Source organism: Diceros bicornis, chromosome 2 (genome assembly GCF_020826845.1).
Source record: "Diceros bicornis minor isolate mBicDic1 chromosome 2, mDicBic1.mat.cur, whole genome shotgun sequence".
NCBI classification, from domain to species: Eukaryota; Metazoa; Chordata; class Mammalia; order Perissodactyla; family Rhinocerotidae; genus Diceros; species Diceros bicornis.
In genome coordinates this window covers 21,812,204-21,831,770 of record NC_080741.1, presented here as the reverse complement: position 1 = coordinate 21,831,770, position 19,567 = coordinate 21,812,204, and the positions used below count along the sequence as shown (strand labels likewise).

The 19,567-nt window shown below is 46.8% G+C and overlaps 1 protein-coding gene across 1 annotated transcript in view; it reads left to right on the top strand.

Annotated features, from left to right (window-relative positions):
• The window catches only part of SH3BP5 (SH3 domain binding protein 5), a 73,707-nt gene that overhangs the window by 21,188 nt on the left and 32,952 nt on the right, over window positions 1-19,567 (top strand). The window contains exon 3 of the mRNA XM_058553394.1: window positions 5,448-5,576. Within this exon, the coding sequence (XP_058409377.1) occupies window positions 5,448-5,576 (129 nt within the window). The remainder of the gene's footprint in view (window positions 1-5,447; window positions 5,577-19,567) is intronic.

The window sequence follows — 19,567 nt, the reverse complement described above, 5'->3', positions numbered from 1 at the left end:
AATTAAAAAAAATTTCTTTATTAAGAAATGATTTATAAAGGTTAGGTTGAATTAGATTCCACAGTCTCTGCTCTTTATAAACATGGCTTTTTTGTCAAGGGTAGAAGCCCTTCAGCAGTTGTCCGTATTTAATTCCAGTGCTTTACCGTGATATGGAATGTATGGAATTAATATGACTACCTTAAGGCATATTTTTCAGTTTTTTTTTTAAGGCTTAATTCAATTGCAAGTGACAGAAATTCAATTCCAACTAGCTTAAACAAAGCAAAAGGCAATGTGACCATTGTGGGGGGTGAGTGTGCTGTTTTGGCTCCAGGTAAATGGAATATAGGGTTAGACTGTAAAGCATTGGGAAGCCCAGAAGCTCAAAGTGTCACTGGGACGTCCTCCCTCCCTCTCTCCCTCAGGCTCTCCCCTCGTGGTGCCAAGATGGCTGCTATCTGCTCCAGGCTTTCAGCCCATCCTCTCAGCCATCTCAGTGGAAAAAAGTCCTCTTCCTAACAGTTTCAGAAAAGTCCCAGAATCAAGTTTCATTGGTTCTGATGGGTCACATGTCCTCCCTCAATGGACACCAAGCTAGGAGTATCCACATCTGATTGCCAGGCCTGGGTACCGGACATGACTTCTGGTACTGGAATGAGACCCACGAAAATCAAGGCTGTTACATTGGGCAGGCAGGAAAGATTTTGGTTAGTGAGCTCCCACACCCCAATATTTGTGGAAAATTGTTACTCAAGTAGCCTGATTTTCTGTGGAATGGTAAAAGAACTGGGTCCGCTTTATCTTACCAGGGAGAAGGCTGGCTTTGTGTTTCGCTTTTAACACGTCTGGGATGAATAGGCTTGTTGGTGGTTGGACATCAGCCAGTCCTGCATCGTCATCCTGGCAACACAGCCTCATTTGTAGAGGAAACGCTGATGTCAAATCGGGTCTCTTGGGTTTAGTACCCTTTGATGCTCACACACCTAACCAGGCTGGTGGTCCCTGACTCTGTCCGCCAGAATCTCCTGAGGAGCCCAGTTCACTCTGGTCAAACCCAGATCTGATCAGGTCACGTCTCTGCTTAAAAATCCACCATAGTATTTTACCACAATTAAAAAAGGACAAAATAAAAAGAAAACAAACAAACCCCCCTTCTAGTATCCCATCCTCCCCCACCCCCATTTTTTCTCCCTTAGGGGCAGTTTAATCAGTTAACATATCTTAGCGGATTATTTAGGTATTTACTTCTATGACTCTAAATAGTAGGCTTTGTGTGTCTACTTGATTTTTCTTTTTCTTTTTTTTTTTTTTTTGTGAGGAAGATCAGCCCTGAGCTAACATCCATGCCAATCCTCCTCTTTTTGCTGAGGAAGACTGGCCCTGGGCTGACATCTGTGCCCATCTTCCTCTACTTGATGTGGGCTGCCGCCAGCATGGCCTGATAAGCGGTGCATCGGTGTGCACCGGGGATGCGAACCCGGGCTGCCAGCAGCGGAGTGTGCGCACTTAACCACTATGCCATGGGGCCGGCCCCAGCTTGATTTTTTCGATTTTAGTTATCTGTCATATTCCCCTAGACAGGATGAGATTTAGTCTCTTTCCTCCCTCTGTCCCCACCACACACCCACTTTCCCGACCCCTTCCTCTCAACAGAATTATATTGGAGTTGGTATTCGGTATTTACATTATTGCAGCTGTGTAAGTGCTGTTCACAGTGGAGCCATAGCAAACTATGATTACTTTTCCTTTTTTGTGGTAGAATGCATTCTTCAGTCATTTCTGACAAAGGGTGTGTGGGAAGTAAATTGAGACTTACATAAAAAAAAATCCACCGTGTCTCCCCATTGTGCAGGGGATAAAGTTCGAAAGCCTTAATATGGCACACTTGCCCTTCCTTGCTCCAACCCCCACCAGCCCTCCCACCTGCTGCTCTTTACTCATGCTAGTCCCTCAGTCTCTAATGCCCCCTTCTCTGGTGCAGGCCCCCTTTCTTCATGGCCTGGCTTGGATGACACTTTCTTTGGGTGGCCTGCCCTGTCGTGTGTCTGTTGCTCAGTGTGTATACTGAGGCCTTTGTATTTATCACACTACATTGTGCTTATTTACTGCTTGAGTTTAAATCTTGGCTCTGCCATTTCCCGGCTCGGTGACCTTGGGCAGGTTGCCTCTTCTCTCCGTGCCTCAGTCGCCCTCTTTGTAAAAGGTGAATAACAACAATAGCACCTACCTGATAAGGTTGTTAGCAATTGCACAAACTGATGGAATTAAAGCATTTATGATAGTGTCTGCCACGTAGAAAGTTGTTCCTCTGTGCTCTGCATCCTTCTCTCTCACAGAGGCAGAGTTGGTGGGTTGTATTCACCAGTGCCCAGAATAGCTCTTGCAAATCAAACGTCTCCAGGGACTGGGGAGGGAACCTAATGAGTGAAGCAGGTTGGGTGTGATTCAGGTGCAGGGATGGTGGGGCCTGGAAAAGGCCATCTCTGTCTACAGGGGCATCTTCTGCCCCACTTCTAGCCAATGGTTGCCGGGTAGGAACGGGGGCACAGTGTTGCCAGATCATCTGATTTTTTTTTTTTTGTGAGGAAGATCAGCCCTGAGCTAACATCTGCTAATCCTCCTCTTTTTTTTTTGCCGAGGAAGACTGGCCCTGGGCTAACATCTGTGCCCATCTTCCTCTACTTTATGTGGGACACTGCCACAGCATGGCTTGCCAAGCAGTGCATCAGTGCACGCCTGGGATCTGAACCAGCGAACCCTGGGCCACCGCAGCGGAGCGCACGCTCTTAACTGCTTGTGCCACCAGGCCGGCCCCTCATCTGATTTTTTTTTTTCCTATGAGAAATTTGAGAATCCCCACATTTTAAAAAATATATAGATTTCCTGACATTTAGTACACAGCATACGGGCCAAAGACACTAAGCCAAATGGCCTATGGGCCACTAGTGTGGGCCCAGTTCTCATTGTACAGAAGAGGCCCAGAGTGCTGATGTGACCTGCCCTGGGTCACACGCTGACCAATTTGGCCTTGTGTTTCCCACTTGTGGTCTGGACTGGATGGCCCTGATGCTGCCTCCTGCCAGGGTGGTGGCTGCGAGGATTCAGCCATGCGAGTACGTTTGCAAAGCAGCTGTCTATACAGTGTAACAGGGTATTATGTCCATCACGTCAGCTACCCCTGCCTTAGAGAGACGCCCTTGGTGGGTTTTTTTTTTTTTGTGAGGAAGATTGGCCCTGAGCTAACATTTGTTGCCAATCTTCCTCTTTTTGCTGAGGAAGATTGGCTCTGAGCTAACATCTATGCCCATCGTCGTCTATTTTGTATGTGGGATGCCACCATAGCATGGCTTGATGAGCGGTACATCGGTCCTTGCCTGGGATTCAAACCTGTGAACACCAGGCCACCAAAGTGGAGTGTGTGGGCCAGCTCCGCCTTGGTATTTTTTAATAGGATCATGGATCTCTTTTTATGTTGGGGGGGGAATTGTGTGCATTTATTGAGCACCTACTGTGTGCCCAGGAACTATTAGCTGTTTTCCATTTGACTTCTCCTTTATTCTTCTAACAACCCTCTGTATGAGATAGAAAGTAACTATTTTATAGGTAATAACAATGACTCTCAAAGAAGTTAGCTGATTAGGGCCTCACAGAGGTTAGCCAGGATTGGATCCATCTCCTTGATAAAAATCCTGGGCTTTAGGCAACGTGCTGCCTCCCATGTACTGGACATCAAGTCCGACAGCAGCTCAGTGGGGCTTTGCTAGTCCCTGGGATGCCCTCTTGCATCAGCGGTTTCTCTGGAGAACAAGCCTAGTCTTGCTCTCTGTCTTCAGAAGCTGTAGCAGGTTGTGCAGGCCTGGCCAGATAGGAGAGAAGAGAAAACTAAGATGATGATGGTGCAGGACTAGGGGGAGGGACCAAGGCCTGTGTCAGAAGTAGGACAGGGCTCAGGAGCCGAGACACTCCCGTACAAGGCAAAGCCTTTATCCTCATCTGCTGGAGTGCTGGCATCATTTTCAAACCCATCTAGCAAGCCCATGGCATGATATGACAGGGGAGTGAAATTAGAAGTGATCAGAGCCTCCTTCATCCCCGTGAGCCATCCCGTTGGCCCAAGAGACCCCTACAATTCAATGTTTAGAAACAGTTTTCAGATATTTACTTGTGAGGCAGGCCTTTGCAGCCAATGGAACTCACGTGTTTTACCGGCGGCCAGCTGTTGGGTCTTGGGGCAGCCCCACGGCTGGTGATCATGTGTTGTTCCCTCTTCTCTGAGTATCCAGTTCCCCTCTCTCAAATGCATGCACACGCACCCTGAAGTGCGGCGGCATCAGGCAAATGCCAAAGGGAAAAGGAGTTGAGGGGATGTGGGGCCTGTGAAGTACTGACTTGACGTTCCAATATATCCTCCTAGACTTAGGACTAAATTCCTTCTTTTAATGTTTTTTCCTCCTTGTGACATCTATGGGTCTGGTTTCTTGATTTTCACCATGTGGTTAAGCCTGCACGGCCCACCTGTCTCTTCTTCTCTTCCAACCTCTTATCGAGGCCCAAGTTGCTAGTGGCTGTCTCCAGGATGGGTGGCCATCCTCGTCTCTGGCCATTCTCCACATTCCAGACTTCCAGCTTCCTTTGATTTCTTGCCACTCCCTCTCCCCTCCCCTCTGAGCGTATCTCTGCTGCCGGCTTGGGACTCAGCATTTCCTCTCCCTCCCTCAAGTGCCTTCAGGCTTCTGTGTAGGTATGATCTCTCTGGAAGTTTTCCATAAGTCTCCCAATAAACTCCTGTCTTACCTGGCCTGGCGAGGTTCTCTGCTGCTGGGTTCCATGGCACCTGGACCATTACCATCCTGGCACTGACTTTTCTGGAATGGGCTGTGAATGCCTGCTTTACCAGCAAGACTGGAAGTGCCCTAAAGGCAGGGACCAAGCCCGAGGCCAGCACAGGGTCTGGCTTGTGGGAAATTTGCACTCAGTGTTTAATGGTGACCACGTCATATGGTTGAGGACCTCATGGGAGTGTAGGAAATGGTGCCATCATTAGGGACTGAAGCTATCAGCTGTGGCCAAACTGGACACCTTTCCCCGAGGACCTGGACAGAGCTTTCTAATCTAACCTGCGCTATCCAATATAGTAGTCACTAGCCACATTTATTTTTTGATTTAAATATATTTAAAATAAATTAAAACTCATTTCCTCAGACTCACTAGCCCATTTCAAGTGCTCAGTAGCCACATGTGGCTAGTGGCTACTGGACTGGACAGTGCAGATGATGGAACCCTGCCAGCATCACAGAAGGTTCTTTTGGGTGGTGCTGCTGTGGACGCTGTCTTGTGAAGGTGTTAATTTAGGGGCTTGTAGGTTGTGTGAAGGCCCTCCTAGGTGTTTCTGGTTGGGTAAGGCAGATCTTCGCAGATTCCTTGTTAAGCCTGAACTGTGTTTCCTCGATTTCCCCTGGCTGCAGGACGCTCGTCAGAAGTTCCGCTCTGTTCTGGTTGAAGCAACAGTGAAACTGGATGAACTGGTGAAGAAAATTGGCAAAGCCGTAGAAGACTCGAAGCCCTACTGGGAGGCGCGGAGGGTGGCCAGGCAGGTAAGAGAGCCCCGCAGACCGCCTCCCCTGCCTCTGCCCACCACCCCACTGGTGCGCTGGGTGCACCTTCTGACTTATCTCCCGCCAGAGGTCAGAAGTGGGAGTCCTGTGTGATGTGCAACAGCCGTGACTTTGTAAACAGCTGCATCTGAAGTCGGCCTCTTATTTTCCTTCCCCCTACATCGGCCTTCATTACAGCTCTTGATAACCTTTAATAGAGGGTGGGTGCTGGCATTGGGGTGACCCTGTGAGTGGGCACCAACTTGCCCTGGAGTTGGTGCCCAGGCCCACTTCCCAGGCAGTGGGGCCAGCTTATGTGGATGAGAGGATGTGTCCAGAACATCAGGCTTGTTCCTCTGCCCTCTCGAATGACTGCCTGTCAGGCAGCAGGAGGAATACTTGCCCCCTTGCATTCTCCTTGCTGGTTTGGGAGTAATTAGTTATTTGCTTCTCTTGAAACTTTGGTTCTTTGTCCTGAGAACCCAAGTAAGCAACTGAGGAACAAAGACCAGAAAAGGGGTCATGCGATTGCTGGGGGCTGCGTGGAAGTTGGTTCTGGTTTCAGTGTTTGTCTTCCTTTGATCGCCACCAGTGTGATGCAGTGTGGCCGCTTGTGTCACCTCCCCCCTGGTAGCCAGGCCCTGTGAACGAGGAAGGAAAGGAGCCCCCAGGACTTCCCGGTGCCTGCTGTGCGCCAGGCCCAGGCCCGTGGGCTTCCTGCTCGGTGTCTCTTCAGTGCGCATCGCGACCCAAAGCAGGCCTAAGTGATTGGTTCAGATTGTAGTTTCTATGCCGGTTGTGTGTGATGGGAGATGCCGCCTCCAAAAGTCTCCACTTGTAAGAAAATGTTTCATGAGCGACAGGTGTCTGAGCACCTACGGTGTGTGTGCAGCATGTTGGACACGGTAGGAGAGATGATGGGAGGGCGAACCCTTGGGAAATTAAGCCCAGAAATCTAGGAAGGTGTTAAGATCAGGCTCATCAAGGGTTGGGGGCCAGGACTTGAGCATTCCTCCTCGTTGCCCCGCCTGCACGCACGTCTCCAGTTTCTCATCGGGATCCCCTGGATGCTTGGCTGTCTTACCGAGATCCTAGCTATGTATTTGGGTTTTGTACCCTGAACCCTGAGCTGAGGTTTCTGGTTGGAACCTGCTGGATATGTTGCCTTTATTCCTGGACAGGATGGTGCCTGGAACCCTTCCACCTTCCCTGGCCTGGTGAACTGGGCTGCACAACATCCAAGTGGCGGTTACTCGTTGGTCTGCAACAAGCCCTGAGCAGCTCCCTCCTTCCGCCTCCCTCTGGGCCCCACCCAGGCCCTTCTCCTAAAGGTCCTCACCAGTCCCCAGAAGATCCAGAACCCTGAGGCGCCCTCCCTCCAAAGTGCCCCCCAAGCTGGGGCTGTGTCCCACCACTGTAGCCCAGGGGAGTAGTATTCTTGACCTAAAATTGCGGTACAAAGGGTCAACACTTGACTTGATTGTCCTCTAATTCTTTTGAGCTCACAAACATCTATTAAAAAAACATCCGTGTGCCCGCACCTCAGGATGACGTAAGAGTGGTCTGTTAAAGCATCCCCCCTGGAGTCGGGACAGTGGCATCTCTACCCGGTCCCCTGAGATCAGATTTTGGGACAGAGCTGGCTAAAGGGACCTCTGCATTCAGGGGCCTCTGGAGATTGGTTCATCAGCTCGCCAGCCCCAGCCGATGGACGGTGTCCTCATTGGGTTGTGCTGATGTCAACGTGCTTCCACCTCTGAGTCTTTGAACTTGCTCTGTTTGTCGTCGTCTTAACCCCGGAATTTGCACGGTCCACTCCCTCACCTCCTTCAGGCGTCTACTCCAGTGGGACTTTATCAACAAGGCCTTGCTGGGCTAACATTAAATGTAACTCCCTGCCCACCATCTCCGCCACCCCCAATCCTCATTCCTTGATTTGCTTTTTCTCCCCAGCCCTCCTCACCACCTGACTTGTCATTGTTTACTTGTTTACAGTAGTGAAGCTTCACAGGACAGGGAGTTTTGTCTGTTTGGTTCGTTGCCATGTGTAATGCCAGCGTACAGAAGGTGTTCAAACATTGAGCAAACAAATAAAGGAACAAACAAGTAATTGATGAGGTTGACAGGACACCGGTGGACCAGGTGTTCCTCCAGGCCCCCCTGACATTTTGAGCTTTTCCTCTCCGTTGCCCCTTTACTCACAACTGCTTTCCTGCCTGGTGGCTAGGTAAGCAGAGGGACAGGAACACAACTGGCAAGTCCAGCTTCATCTGGGTTGGGTTCATTCAAATCTAATTTGGTGGGTGGGTCCCCAGTTGGTGGTGACACATCTGGAGTAGATTTCACACCTCTCCCTTCTTTTCTGTACCCCAATCCTCTGTGATGGGAAAAGAGGAGGGAGCTGGGTTGGGAGGGTCCCACTGCTGCGCAGCAGTGGGCTGTGGCATTGCTTCTTCCTCTCATCTCTTGGCCAGTGAGGACAATGGTCATGGCAATCACTGAGTCCCATGGGCAAGCCACTGAGTCACCAGATCTAATCAGATAATTCCCAGACCCTGGGGGTGGCTGACTCACTCTCAGCCGGCAGAGCCCACGATGAATATTGAAGGAATCCTGCCCAGTGTATGCCTGCAAACCCTCCCCTTAAACTCCTGCCTTCTTGTAAGTGGGACGGGAAGAAGGGCAGAGAAGGTTCTGAGTGACCCCTACCCCTCAACCCCGAGGGATCTTGTTGGTCTATAGCCAAGGAACTGGAAGGACACTCAAAGGCTGAGACTGGGCCCAGATGTCACACTTCATCTCCGTGGATGGTGGGTCCTCTGGGCTTGGGCCAGGTGGCTGAGTCTGTCTGTACACCAGCATCCTCTCACCTTCCTGTTAGTGAAGGGGGTGGGGCCCACTCCAGCTGCTACCAAGTGGGGCTTCCTGTTTTCTTCCTCTGGTCTTGTCCCCACCCCTTCCTTTTTATATTTGCAAACCTCTTTGACTCTGGATAGCAGAGATGGTCTCTGAGAGATGCTGCGTTCCCAGAGCCTTAGCATCTCGTCCATGAAACAGTGATGGTCATGGGACCAGCTGGGCTCTCTCATGAGGTCGTCCTTAGGACTGAAATGACATAATGTGTTTGACAACGGAATCCCTGCATAAACTTACATTTCAGCTTCATTAAAAAAATGTTGTTGTAGAAAATAAACAAAAAGGAGAAAATAAGTCCCTATACTTTCTGTAAATATTTGATATATATCTTCTTTTTTTTTTTTTAATAAAAGATCATAATGTAATGTTGGTTTTATAATAAACATGTGGAATGCCCATGCCCATCCATCCAGAGTCTCAATGGAACACTCTCTCCTCCTACAGCTTTGTTTTCCATAAAGAGTTTACAAAGATTTGTAATTGTTGGGCCAGTAGAAATTGTGTCTGCCCATCAAAAATTAGCATTAACTTTATTGTTCCTGATGTCTACTCATTTTCCTACCAGCAAGTCAGATCAGTCCCGTGATCTTGAAAACCCAGTCCAAATTCTGCCAAGAGGAGGCGGAGCATGGTGTTTTTGTTTTGTTTTGTTTTGTTTTCCTGGGCTGGGATTGGAGCAGGGAAATGGCTTTGATTTATTTCAGGGTTTTTGTTCTTTTTTTTTTTTTTTATAAAGATTTTATTTATTTATTTTTCCCCCAAAGCCCCAGTAGATAGTTGTATGTCATAGCTGCACATCCTTCTAGTTGCTGTATGTGGGACGCGGCCTCAGCATGGCTGGAGGAGCGGTGCATTGGTGCGCGCCCGGGATCTGAACCTGGGCCGCCAGCAGCGGAGTGCGCGCACTTAACCGCTAAGCCACGGGGTCGGCCCTCAGGGTTTTTGTTCTTGAGCCAGGAGTTGTTTCTAAGGCGACTTTGACATATCTGCCAGCCCATCTGGCCTTCAGTGTGTGGCAGGGACGTTCTGAGAAGGGGGTGGAGCCATGTGACTCTATAAACCTGAATGGTACAGGGTTTCTTGCTTTGCTCCCTGGTTCTAACTGGTCTAACAGTGGCCCTGGGCCTGTCATTTTATCATTGCCTTTCCCAGCCCTTGTTATCTTTTTCCTTTAAAAAAAATTGTGGTAAACTATATATAACGTAAGATTTACCATTTTTAACCCTTTTAAAGCATGCAATTCAGTAGCATTAAGTACATTTGTATTGTTGTGCAACCCCCACTGCTGTCCATCTTCAGAATGTTTTCATTTTCCCAAACCAAAGCTCTGTACTTATGAAATAGTAACTCCCCATTCCTCACTTTCCCCAGCCCTTGGCAACCACCATTCTACAATAGCCTCCCCTTATCTGCAGTTTTGCTTCCCGAGGTTTCAGTTACCCATGATCAACTGTGGTCCGAAAATATTAAATGGAAAATTCCAGAAACAAACAATTCTTAAGTTTTAAATTGTGCACCACTTTGAGTAGTGTGATGAAATCCCACACCATCCTGCCCAGGTAGTGAATCATCCTTTTGTCCAGCGTATCCACACTGTATCCACTACTCGCCCGTTAGTCACTTAGTAGCCTTCTGCATTATCAGATCAACTGTCGAGGTATCGCAGTGCTTGTGTTCAAATAACCCTTATTTGACTTAATAATGGCCCCACATAGGCATGGTATCATCTCATATCCTCACAAGAAGAAGGGTGAGTACAGTACAATAGGATATTTTGAGAGAGACCACATTCACGTATCTTTTATTACAATATATTATCATAGTTCTATTATATTATTAGTTACTGTTGTTAATCTTACTGTGCCTAATTTATAAATTAAACTTTATCATAGGTGTGTGTGTATAGGAAAAAACATAGTATATATAGGGTTTGGAACTATCCATGGTTTCAGGCATCCACGGGGGGTCTTGGGATGTATCCTCCACGGATCGGGGGAACTACTATAGTTTCTGTCTCCATGAATTTGACTACTCTAAGTATAAGTGGAATCATGCAGTATTTATCCTTTTGTGACTGGCTTGTGTTACTTAGCATACCATCTTCAAGATTCACCTGTGTTGTGGCACGTGTTACAATTTCATTCGTTTTTAAGGCTGAATAATATTTCGTTGTATGTATAGACCACGTTTTGTCTGTTCATTCATCCGTCAATGGACATTTGGGCAACTCTTGTTATTTTTAAATGGTTATAATGTGTCAGAAGACTTTGCAAACCTGAAAGGCAGCATAAATGCAAAATAATGAAGGTTTTTCAGTGCTGAAAGTTGCCTGTTTTGTGTTTATGGGGCCATGTGTAAGTTCATGTCCTACACTTAACCCCCTTTGGGGAGGCAGGTGAGTGGGGAAACACCTAAAACTCGTAGAGTGACTTAGCTCTGTAGGACAACTGGCAAAGCTTGACCTCTGAGCCAGGCTGCCTCAGAGCTCACCACTTAATAGCTGTGGGACCTTGGCAGCTTACTTAATCTCTGTGCCTCAATTTTTTCATCTATAGAATGGAGTTGTGTATCAGTTAGCTTTTGCTATGAAACAAACCACTCCAAACTTAGTGGCTTAAAGCACTTCTTTAGCTCATGTTTGGCTGGGCAGTTTTTCTGACCTCAGGCTTGGCTGATCTCATGCATATACAGTCAGTTGGTGGGTTGCCCAGGGGCTGGCAGATGGTGGATGGCTTCATCTGTCAAGCAGTTGGCTGGTTGTCAGCTGAGGCATCGGAGGTGACTGGACCACATCTTGTCAGGGTAGTGTGGGCTTCTTCACATGGTGTTGGGGTTCCAAGAACAGAAAGGGCAAGCCCTTTTCAAGCCTCTGCTTGCGTCACATTTGTTAACGTCCTGTTGTGTAGAGCAAGTCACATGGCCAGTTCAAATTCAAGAAGTGGGAAAAAATAAACTCCACCTGCAACGCACCTGCAAAGTAGTATAGCCATTTTTGCAACTTACCGTAGTATTAAATTAGTACATGTAAAGCATTTGTTTTTGTTTTTTGTTTTGTTTTTTACATTTAAGGTGTACAACACGTTTATTTGTTTTTTTTTTAATTTTTTGTTTATTGTAGTAACATTGGTTTATAACATTGTATAAATTTCAGGTGTACATCATTATACTTCTATTTCTGCATAGATTACATCGTGTTCACCACCCAAATACTAATTACAACCCATCACCACACACATGTGCCGAATTATCCCTTTCACCCTCCTCCCTCCCCCCTTCCCCTCTGGTAACCACCAATCCAATCTCTGTCTCTATGTGTTTGTTTATTGTTGTTATTATCTACTACTTACTGAAGGAAATTGTACGGTATTTGACCTTCTCCCTCTGACTTATTTCACTTTGCATAATACCCTCAACGTCCATCCATGTTGTCACAAATGGCTGGATTTCATCGTTTCTTATGGCTGAGTAGTATTCCATTGTGTATATATACCACATCTTCTTTATCCATTCGTCCCTTGATGGGCACTTAGGTTGCTTCCAAGTCTTGGCTATTGTGAATAATGCTGCAGTGAACACAGGGGTGCATGTATCTTTACACATTGGTGTTTTCAAGTTCTTTGGATAAATACCCAACTGTGGAATAGCTGAATCATATGGTAGTTCTAGCCTTGATTTTTTGAGGAATCTCCATACTGTTTTCCATAGTGGCTGCACCAGTTTGCATTCCCACCAGCAGTGTATGAGAGTTCCCTTCTCTCTACATCCTCTCCAACACATGTTGTTTCCTGTCTTGTTAATTATAGCCATTCTGACGGGCGTGAGGTGATATCTCATTGTAGTTTTGATTTGCATTTCCCTGATAGTTAATGATTTTGAACATCTTTTCATGTGTCTGTTGGCCATCTGTATATCTTCTTTGGAGAAATGTCTGTTCAGGTCTTTTGCCCATTTTTTAATTGGGTTGTTAGTTTTTTTGTTGTTGAGATGCGTGAGTTCTTTATATATTTTAGAGATTAAGCCTTTATCAGATGTATGGTTTGAAAATATCTTCTCCCAATTGTTAGGTTGTCTTTTCGTTTTGTTGATGGTTTCCTTTGCTGTACAGAAGCTTTTTAGTTTGCTATAGTCCCATTTGTTCATTTTTTCTATTGTTTCTCTTGCCTGGTCAGACATGGTGCTTGAAAATATGTTGCTAAGACTGATGTCGAAGAGCGTACTGCCTATGTTTTCTTCTAGTAGTTTCATAGTTTAAGGTCTTACATTCAAGTCTTTAATCCATTTGGAGTTAATTTTTGTGTATGGTGTAAGGTAAGGGTCTACTTTCATTTTTTTGCATGTGGCTATCCAGTTTTCCCAACACCATTTGTTGAAGAGACTTTCTTTTCTCCATTGTATGTTCTTGGCTCCTTTGTCGAAGATTAGCTGTCCATACATGTAAAACATTTGGATCAAAGAAAAAGAATGTAATTATTATTATTCCAGAAGTATTTTCTATCAAATATTGTATCTCTATGGTGAATCTACTTCCCTTAAAAAAAAAAAAAAAAGACCACCACCACACCAAAACTTATGAGTCCAAGAAACAGACCTCTGCTGGTTGGGAGGGGCTATGGAAGGTGTAGAGACAGTGAGGACAGAAGGTGACCCCAGGCAGGTTGAGTATATATTGAGTTGCTTGTGAGGATAAAATGTGCCAGAGGATCAAAAATGAGGAGGAGGGAGTAGCTGGCTCACCTTTTGACTGATCAAAAGCACTCTAAGTCCAAAGAGGTAATGTGGGGAGGGCCTTGAAGGAGTAGGGAATCATGTTTCCAGTGAAATGAAGCAGGTCAAGTGCATCAGATAATCCCCTGAATCTTACGTTAATCCTAGGGGAACAGAGTGTTGTAGTCGTCCTTTGTCGGGAAATTCTCGACGTGGATTTTGTTTGCAGAAGACCCTCCGTAAGTGGAGAATGAGAGGCCCAGGTTCTGCAAAGGTGGGGCATAAACTCGAGATGTCAAATATGGGTTATTACTCTCTTTACTTGTCCAGGGGTATTTTCTTCTAGTTTATAATTTTCTTTCATTCAACAGATATTTACTGGGTTCCTACTAATTGTCAGGCACTCTTTTTTTTTTTTTTTTTTTTTTTTTTGGTTCTTGGCTTCCTTGAATTTTTTTTTTTTTTTTACATTTTTATTGATATTTTAATGGTTTCTAACATTGTGAGATTTTGGGTTGTACATTTTTGTTTGTCCTTCACCCCATATATGACTCCCTTCACCCCTTGTGCCCACCCCCCACCCCCACTTCCCGGGTAACCACAGTCCAGTTTTCTCTGTCCATGTGTTGGTTTATATTCCACATATGAGTGAGATCATACAGTGTTTGTCTTTCTCTTTCTGGCTTATTTCACTTAACATAATACGCTCCAGGCCCATCCATGTTGTTGCAAATGGGACGATTTTGTCTTTTTTTATGGCTGAGTAGTATTCCATTGTATATATATACCACATTTTCTTAATCCAATCGTCAGTCGAGGGACACTTAGGTTGCTTCCACTTCTTGGCTATGGTGAATAATGCTGCAATGAACATAGGGGTGCATAAGCCTCTTTGGATTGTTGATTTCAGGTGCGTTGGATAGATTCCCAGTAGTGGGATGGCTGGATCATAGGGCATCTCTATTTTTAATTCTTTGAGGAATCTCCATACCGTTTTCCATAGAGGCTGCACCAATTTGCATTCCCACCAGCTGTGTATGAGGGTTCCTGTTTCTCCACATCCTCTCCAACATTTGTTGTTTTTTGTCTTGGTGATTATAGCCATTCTAACGGGCGTGAGGTGGTATCTTAGTGTTGTTTTGATTTGCATTTCCCTGATGATTAGTGATGTTGAGCATCTTTTCATGTGCCTATTGGTTGTCAGGCACTCTTTTAGCCACTTGTCAAGAACAGAACAATGACCTTGACTCTGGAGCTGACACTCTCCTTGTAGTCTTAAAGTCTGTGGGGTGGGCTGTTTGGGGCAAATTAGAATCTTTGTTACTGATCTGGATTAGTTTGAGAAATGGAGTAAGACTATGGGAGATGACAGTGGGCTATCGGATTGACAAGTGTCTCTCAGAGTGTTTTCTGAGTGTTTCCCCTCTGTCTGTGCTGGCCATTGTGAGGCGTTAGATGTGGTCTGTAGCCTCCAGGAGCCCCACAACACACAGTAAGGTGGTTTTGAGGCATAGGTAATTACAGTCCGTTGTCATTATTCGTGATAGCTACGTTCTCTAAAGTTACTGCCCACACGGAATTAGTGAGGTGTTCTCCTGAGGCATTCATTGCTCCTAGGGGAGACGGAGGGTCAGGTTCCTGAGAGCCTCTGGTCACATTTGCATCAACTGATCCATACGTAACCTTGTTTTACATATGTTTTTCTTTAAAGACACCTTATTTAATATATATTTCTTACGAATAATTGTATATGGTATTTATAATAAAGCACTAGCGAAGAAGAGTTGAACATTTTCCTGCCCCCAGGTGACGTGACTGCACATCTCTTAGGCTTTCAGCCTCACACAGTGTTGCCCACTATGCTTCTTTAATTGGTCGTGAGCTCTCAGGCATCACTATGGACTTGACTTGGGCACTTACTGGAGCGCCTTCTTGTAAGAATCTGCAAATTTCCTCTTCCTTTTTCTGGATGTACTGTCTTGTTGATCCATTAACAGTGAACTCATGGGCGACAGCACCATGACTCATGCCTGAACAAAGCTTATCTAAAACGTGTGTTTTCTCTGTAAGACACATCACAGCCTTCTTGGGCTTGGGAACACGAGACAGCACTTCAGCACTAGGCTTGGGGGCCAATTTAAACAGCTGAATCATCAACAAAAAGCACAAAACTGTGAAAAACGTGGTGCTAAATAGACTGAGTTGGATGGTTGTTTATAACATAAGAGCTGAAACAAGAAGACAGAGTATCGCCTTGTTAGACCTCAGCTGGGAACGTGCGTGTTGAGTGACTCAAATTTTTTGCTACTCTGTGTGGGTCCGTGAGTGACCCTGAAAGTGCTGTGAATATTAATTTTGGGGTTACAAATAAATTTTAGCGAGTAGGCAAATTCTCAAATATGGAATCTGTGAATAATGAGAATTGACTATACTCACCAAATAGAGAGCTCAGTGGGAAGGCTCGTTTGTTAGAGAACTGAACCACATGGCAGAGGTGGAGATGGAGTGTGGAAGAAACCAGTGGAGCGAGGTCACTGTGTGTGTGTGTGTGTGTGTGTGTGTGTGTGTGTGTGTGTGTGTCTGTCTGTGTGTCTGTGTGTGTGTGTAAAGCTTGGGGGGAAAGGCACACCTGAGCCCCAAAGCACAAGAGAGAGTCTGGGTGAAAAGGAGAGAAGAGCTGAGACCTGAGGGAGAAGTCAGCACGGACGTAAGCTGGGATAAGTACAACAGCTCAAGGGCTGCGGGAAGGGAGCTTTAGGGGAACTGAAGGAATGGGGTGGCCGGCTGGGGGACTTCCTGCCAGCCTCGCCTGGCCTCCAGACTGGTTTGAGGAGCTGCAAAGCAGCCATGGTGGGCTCTTGCGGCTCATGTTGTTTGAGAAGTTGACTAGGAATTGATGCCAAGTGTTGTGCCCTTACCTTAATAGCAGCACCATCTTTTGAGATCTAACTGTGTGTCAGGCACCATGTGTACTGCTCTGTGTAGGGGATGTCAGTTGTCTTCCCCTTTTGTCCCCATATTACGGATGGGGAAACTGGTCTTGGACCATTACTTAAGCCTTTACATAAACCTCTCTGGTGTTGTGGCCTAATCTGAGAGAATGTGAAGGGAGACTTCAACAGACTTGGTGGTTAAGCAGCTGTCAAGAACAAGTCATAGGGCATTCCAGGGTTTTGACCTGAATAGCCAGTAGGAAGCTGAAAGAGAGTGAGGATCTAGCTTTGGGAGAAGATTGGTGAGTTCACTTGCCTAAATGAGAGCACTGTGACTGGGTGCCTCAGTGGGAATGTCATGGCGAGAATGCAGGGCAACTTGGCGGTGGGGAGTTGGGACTCGAGGATACAGAGGTGACAGTTGACTGGAAGAGAGTGGAGAGAACTAAGAGATTAAGGATGGAGGGGAGGAGGAAGAGGAGAGTAATTTTAACACACTTTGTATACCAGGCACTTTTCTAAGGGCTTTACATGCATGAGGCAGATAGTTTTTTGTTTTTAATTTTGCAGAGGAGGAAACTAAGGCTTAGAGAAGTTGAGTTATAGAAGGGGTTCCCCACAGTCCTCATTTATTGAGGATCTACTAGGCGCCCAGGCCTGTAGTATAGGTCCCTTATGTCCATTATCTCATCGGGTCCTCACAGCACCGTTGCAAAGTGGTGTTATCATCATCATCATGGTGGGGGGGGGTGATAACTGAGGCTTGGTGAGGTAAAGTAACATGCCCAGGTCACAGACCTTGTGAGAGAGGAGCAAAGGTTTGAACCCACGTCTACCTGGTTCTGGCTGCTGCCTGGTGCTTGGCATTTTGGAGGCATTTCATGGCTGTTGGAAAGCCTGGACTACACGCTGACACATCTTAGGGGAGCACGTAAGAGAAATAATTAACTTGTAGGGCTAAGGAAGATTTTGAGTTCATCTCTGCAGTGTTTCCCTGCCCTTTCTGCCCTGGGGTAACTCTGGGGCTCTTGTTCCAAGGAATTTGGGGCCCTTTGAAACTTCCTCCCCTCGTGGCACTCTGTCCTCGTTCTCCTGGGACTTCAGTGCAACTTCGTCACGCCCCCCTCTTTCCTGGTCACTTTCGTTTCCGCTAGGCCACTTGCCTCTCTGGGTGGCAGCTGTCACCGTGGGACTCGGGTGAGGAGGTCTGGGTCAGTGACGTCCATCCCTGTGGCCCTGATCACATTCCCACGGGGTGGTCACAGGCCAGTTCCTGGGAACTGCATCTTCCCTGCAGCCCATAGTAAGGGCAAACAGCTGAGTGACAGGGTGCCTGTCCCAAAGCAGAGTTCCTGGTAATTTACAGCAAGAGGGGAGAAGGGACTATTGGCTCTCCCTTGCCTGCAAGGCCACATCCTGCCTTGCGGTCTTGCTTGGAGAGTCTGGGGAAGAAGCAGCTGCATTTCGGAAGCCTAGAACCTTGAATCAGATTGGGGTCAACGGGGAGATGAATGGCAACTTCTGACCCAGGCTGATGGCTCCTGACACAGGTCCGGTCTCGAGGCTTCGGTCAGAAGGGCCCACCCCCTTTTGGAGCCGCTTCTGCTTGGCTGGCTCTGCCTCAGGCGGACTCTGCTGGGGCTGGAGCAGGGAGTGTTGCTGATCTTGAGGTTTTCTCCTCTGGTGGCGCAATGGACCACTTGCACCTGACCTTTTCCTGCCTGGCAGGGGTCAGGAAGCCAGGGATGGGGGACTGGTTGCAAGCAGGGTGTCAGCCAGGCAGTATTAAGCTGGAGGTGCTACCCACCATTACCTTGGGTGCTTTGTCAGGGACAGTTCCCTCTTTCTTGTCCCCTTTGCTGTTTACCGAGACATGGCCAATTCCCGATAAGTGCTGCTCGGTGGGCGACATGCTGCGTGAAGCTAACAGATGTGGTTTGACACCGCAGTTTACCAGTTAGAGGGGAAGCAGCGTGTGAAGTTCTGTGCTGTATCTGAAACCATGGGGCTCACTGAATGTTTTGTTTCTTTCCTTCCTTCCTTCCGTTTTCAGTAAAATTGCGTTAACATGGACCGTCCCCTCCTTCCCCCTCTGTAGACCACCGAATTCCCTGGAAGGAGTGGCAAGGTGACTGATTTCTCAGTTTAAGAAAATCAGAGTATGGGATGTATTTTTGCTACTGGGTAGGCCTTTCATGTTGCCAGGCAACAAGGTTTGGTCTCTGGCCAAATGGTGATGTTTCTCTTGGGCACCTTTGGCTTACCTTTCCGTTCATTTCCTTGCCTTGAGGATACCCTCTGCCCAGCCTGCTTTCCTTCCTTTCTCTTCCACTCCCCATTCTCTACCCCTCCCTCATATTTTCCCCTTTCCCCTTCTATGACAATCTACCCCTAAGAATCTGATGGACTGGGGCCGGCCCGGTGGCGTAGTGGTTAAGTTCATGCAATCCGCTCCAGTGGCCTGGGGTTCGCTGTTTTGGGTCCCAGGCGTGGACCTATGCTCTGCTCATCAAGCCATGCTGTGGTGGCATCCCATATACAAAGTAGAAGAAGATGGGCACAGATGTTAGCTCAGCGACAGTCTTCCTCAAGCAAAAAGAGGAAGATTGGCAGCAGATATTAGCTCAGGGTCAATCCTCCTCACCAAAAAATAAATAAATAAAATAAATAAATTAAAAAACAAAAAAAGAATCTGATGGCCTGATTTACGCTGAAAAGTGGACAACTGATATGGCTCAGTGATTTACGGTCTTTCTGGACGGTCAAGTAGTTCTGCTTTAAAGACGTTCCCATAGCTTGGGATGCTCTGCTCCTGGCCTGGGGGGACTGCTGATTCCCAGCTCAGGGTTATCACACAAGAGCTTCTTGACATGTATGTGCAGGAACCATGTGCATTACACCAGGAGGGAGATGCTTAGGAGTCCCAGCCATAGACAGAGTTTTCATTTCCATGTGGTAGAATGTCCTCATGGAGTTTAAGCCAAAGGTAGAGTTGGCAGATAAAATACAGGACACCCAGTTAAAGCTGAATTTCAGATAATTTTTTTTTTAGTATAACTCTGTCCCATGCAATATTTAGGACATACTTAACTAAAATTATTTGTTGTTTACCTGGAATTCAAATTTAACTGGGAGTTCTATATTTTTATTAGCTAAATCTGGCAGCCCTTCCAAAGGAGAGAAGTTGTGGTGTTGAGTCATCGGCCAGATGCAGAAGGTAGTTTTGGACTAAGCTGCCCCTTGTCAGAGTTTCTGAATTCACAGCATGTGGAGCTGTGGACAGATTCTGGTCCCTACTCGGCCATTCCTCAGCCTGTCGCCGTGGGCAGGGACAAGTGAGCACCCATGTGGGAGTGTTCAGTACAACTGAGGAATACTCAGCGTGCTCACACTCCTGTTCTCACTACTCCTAAACCTGAGGTTTCTAGGAAGAAATGG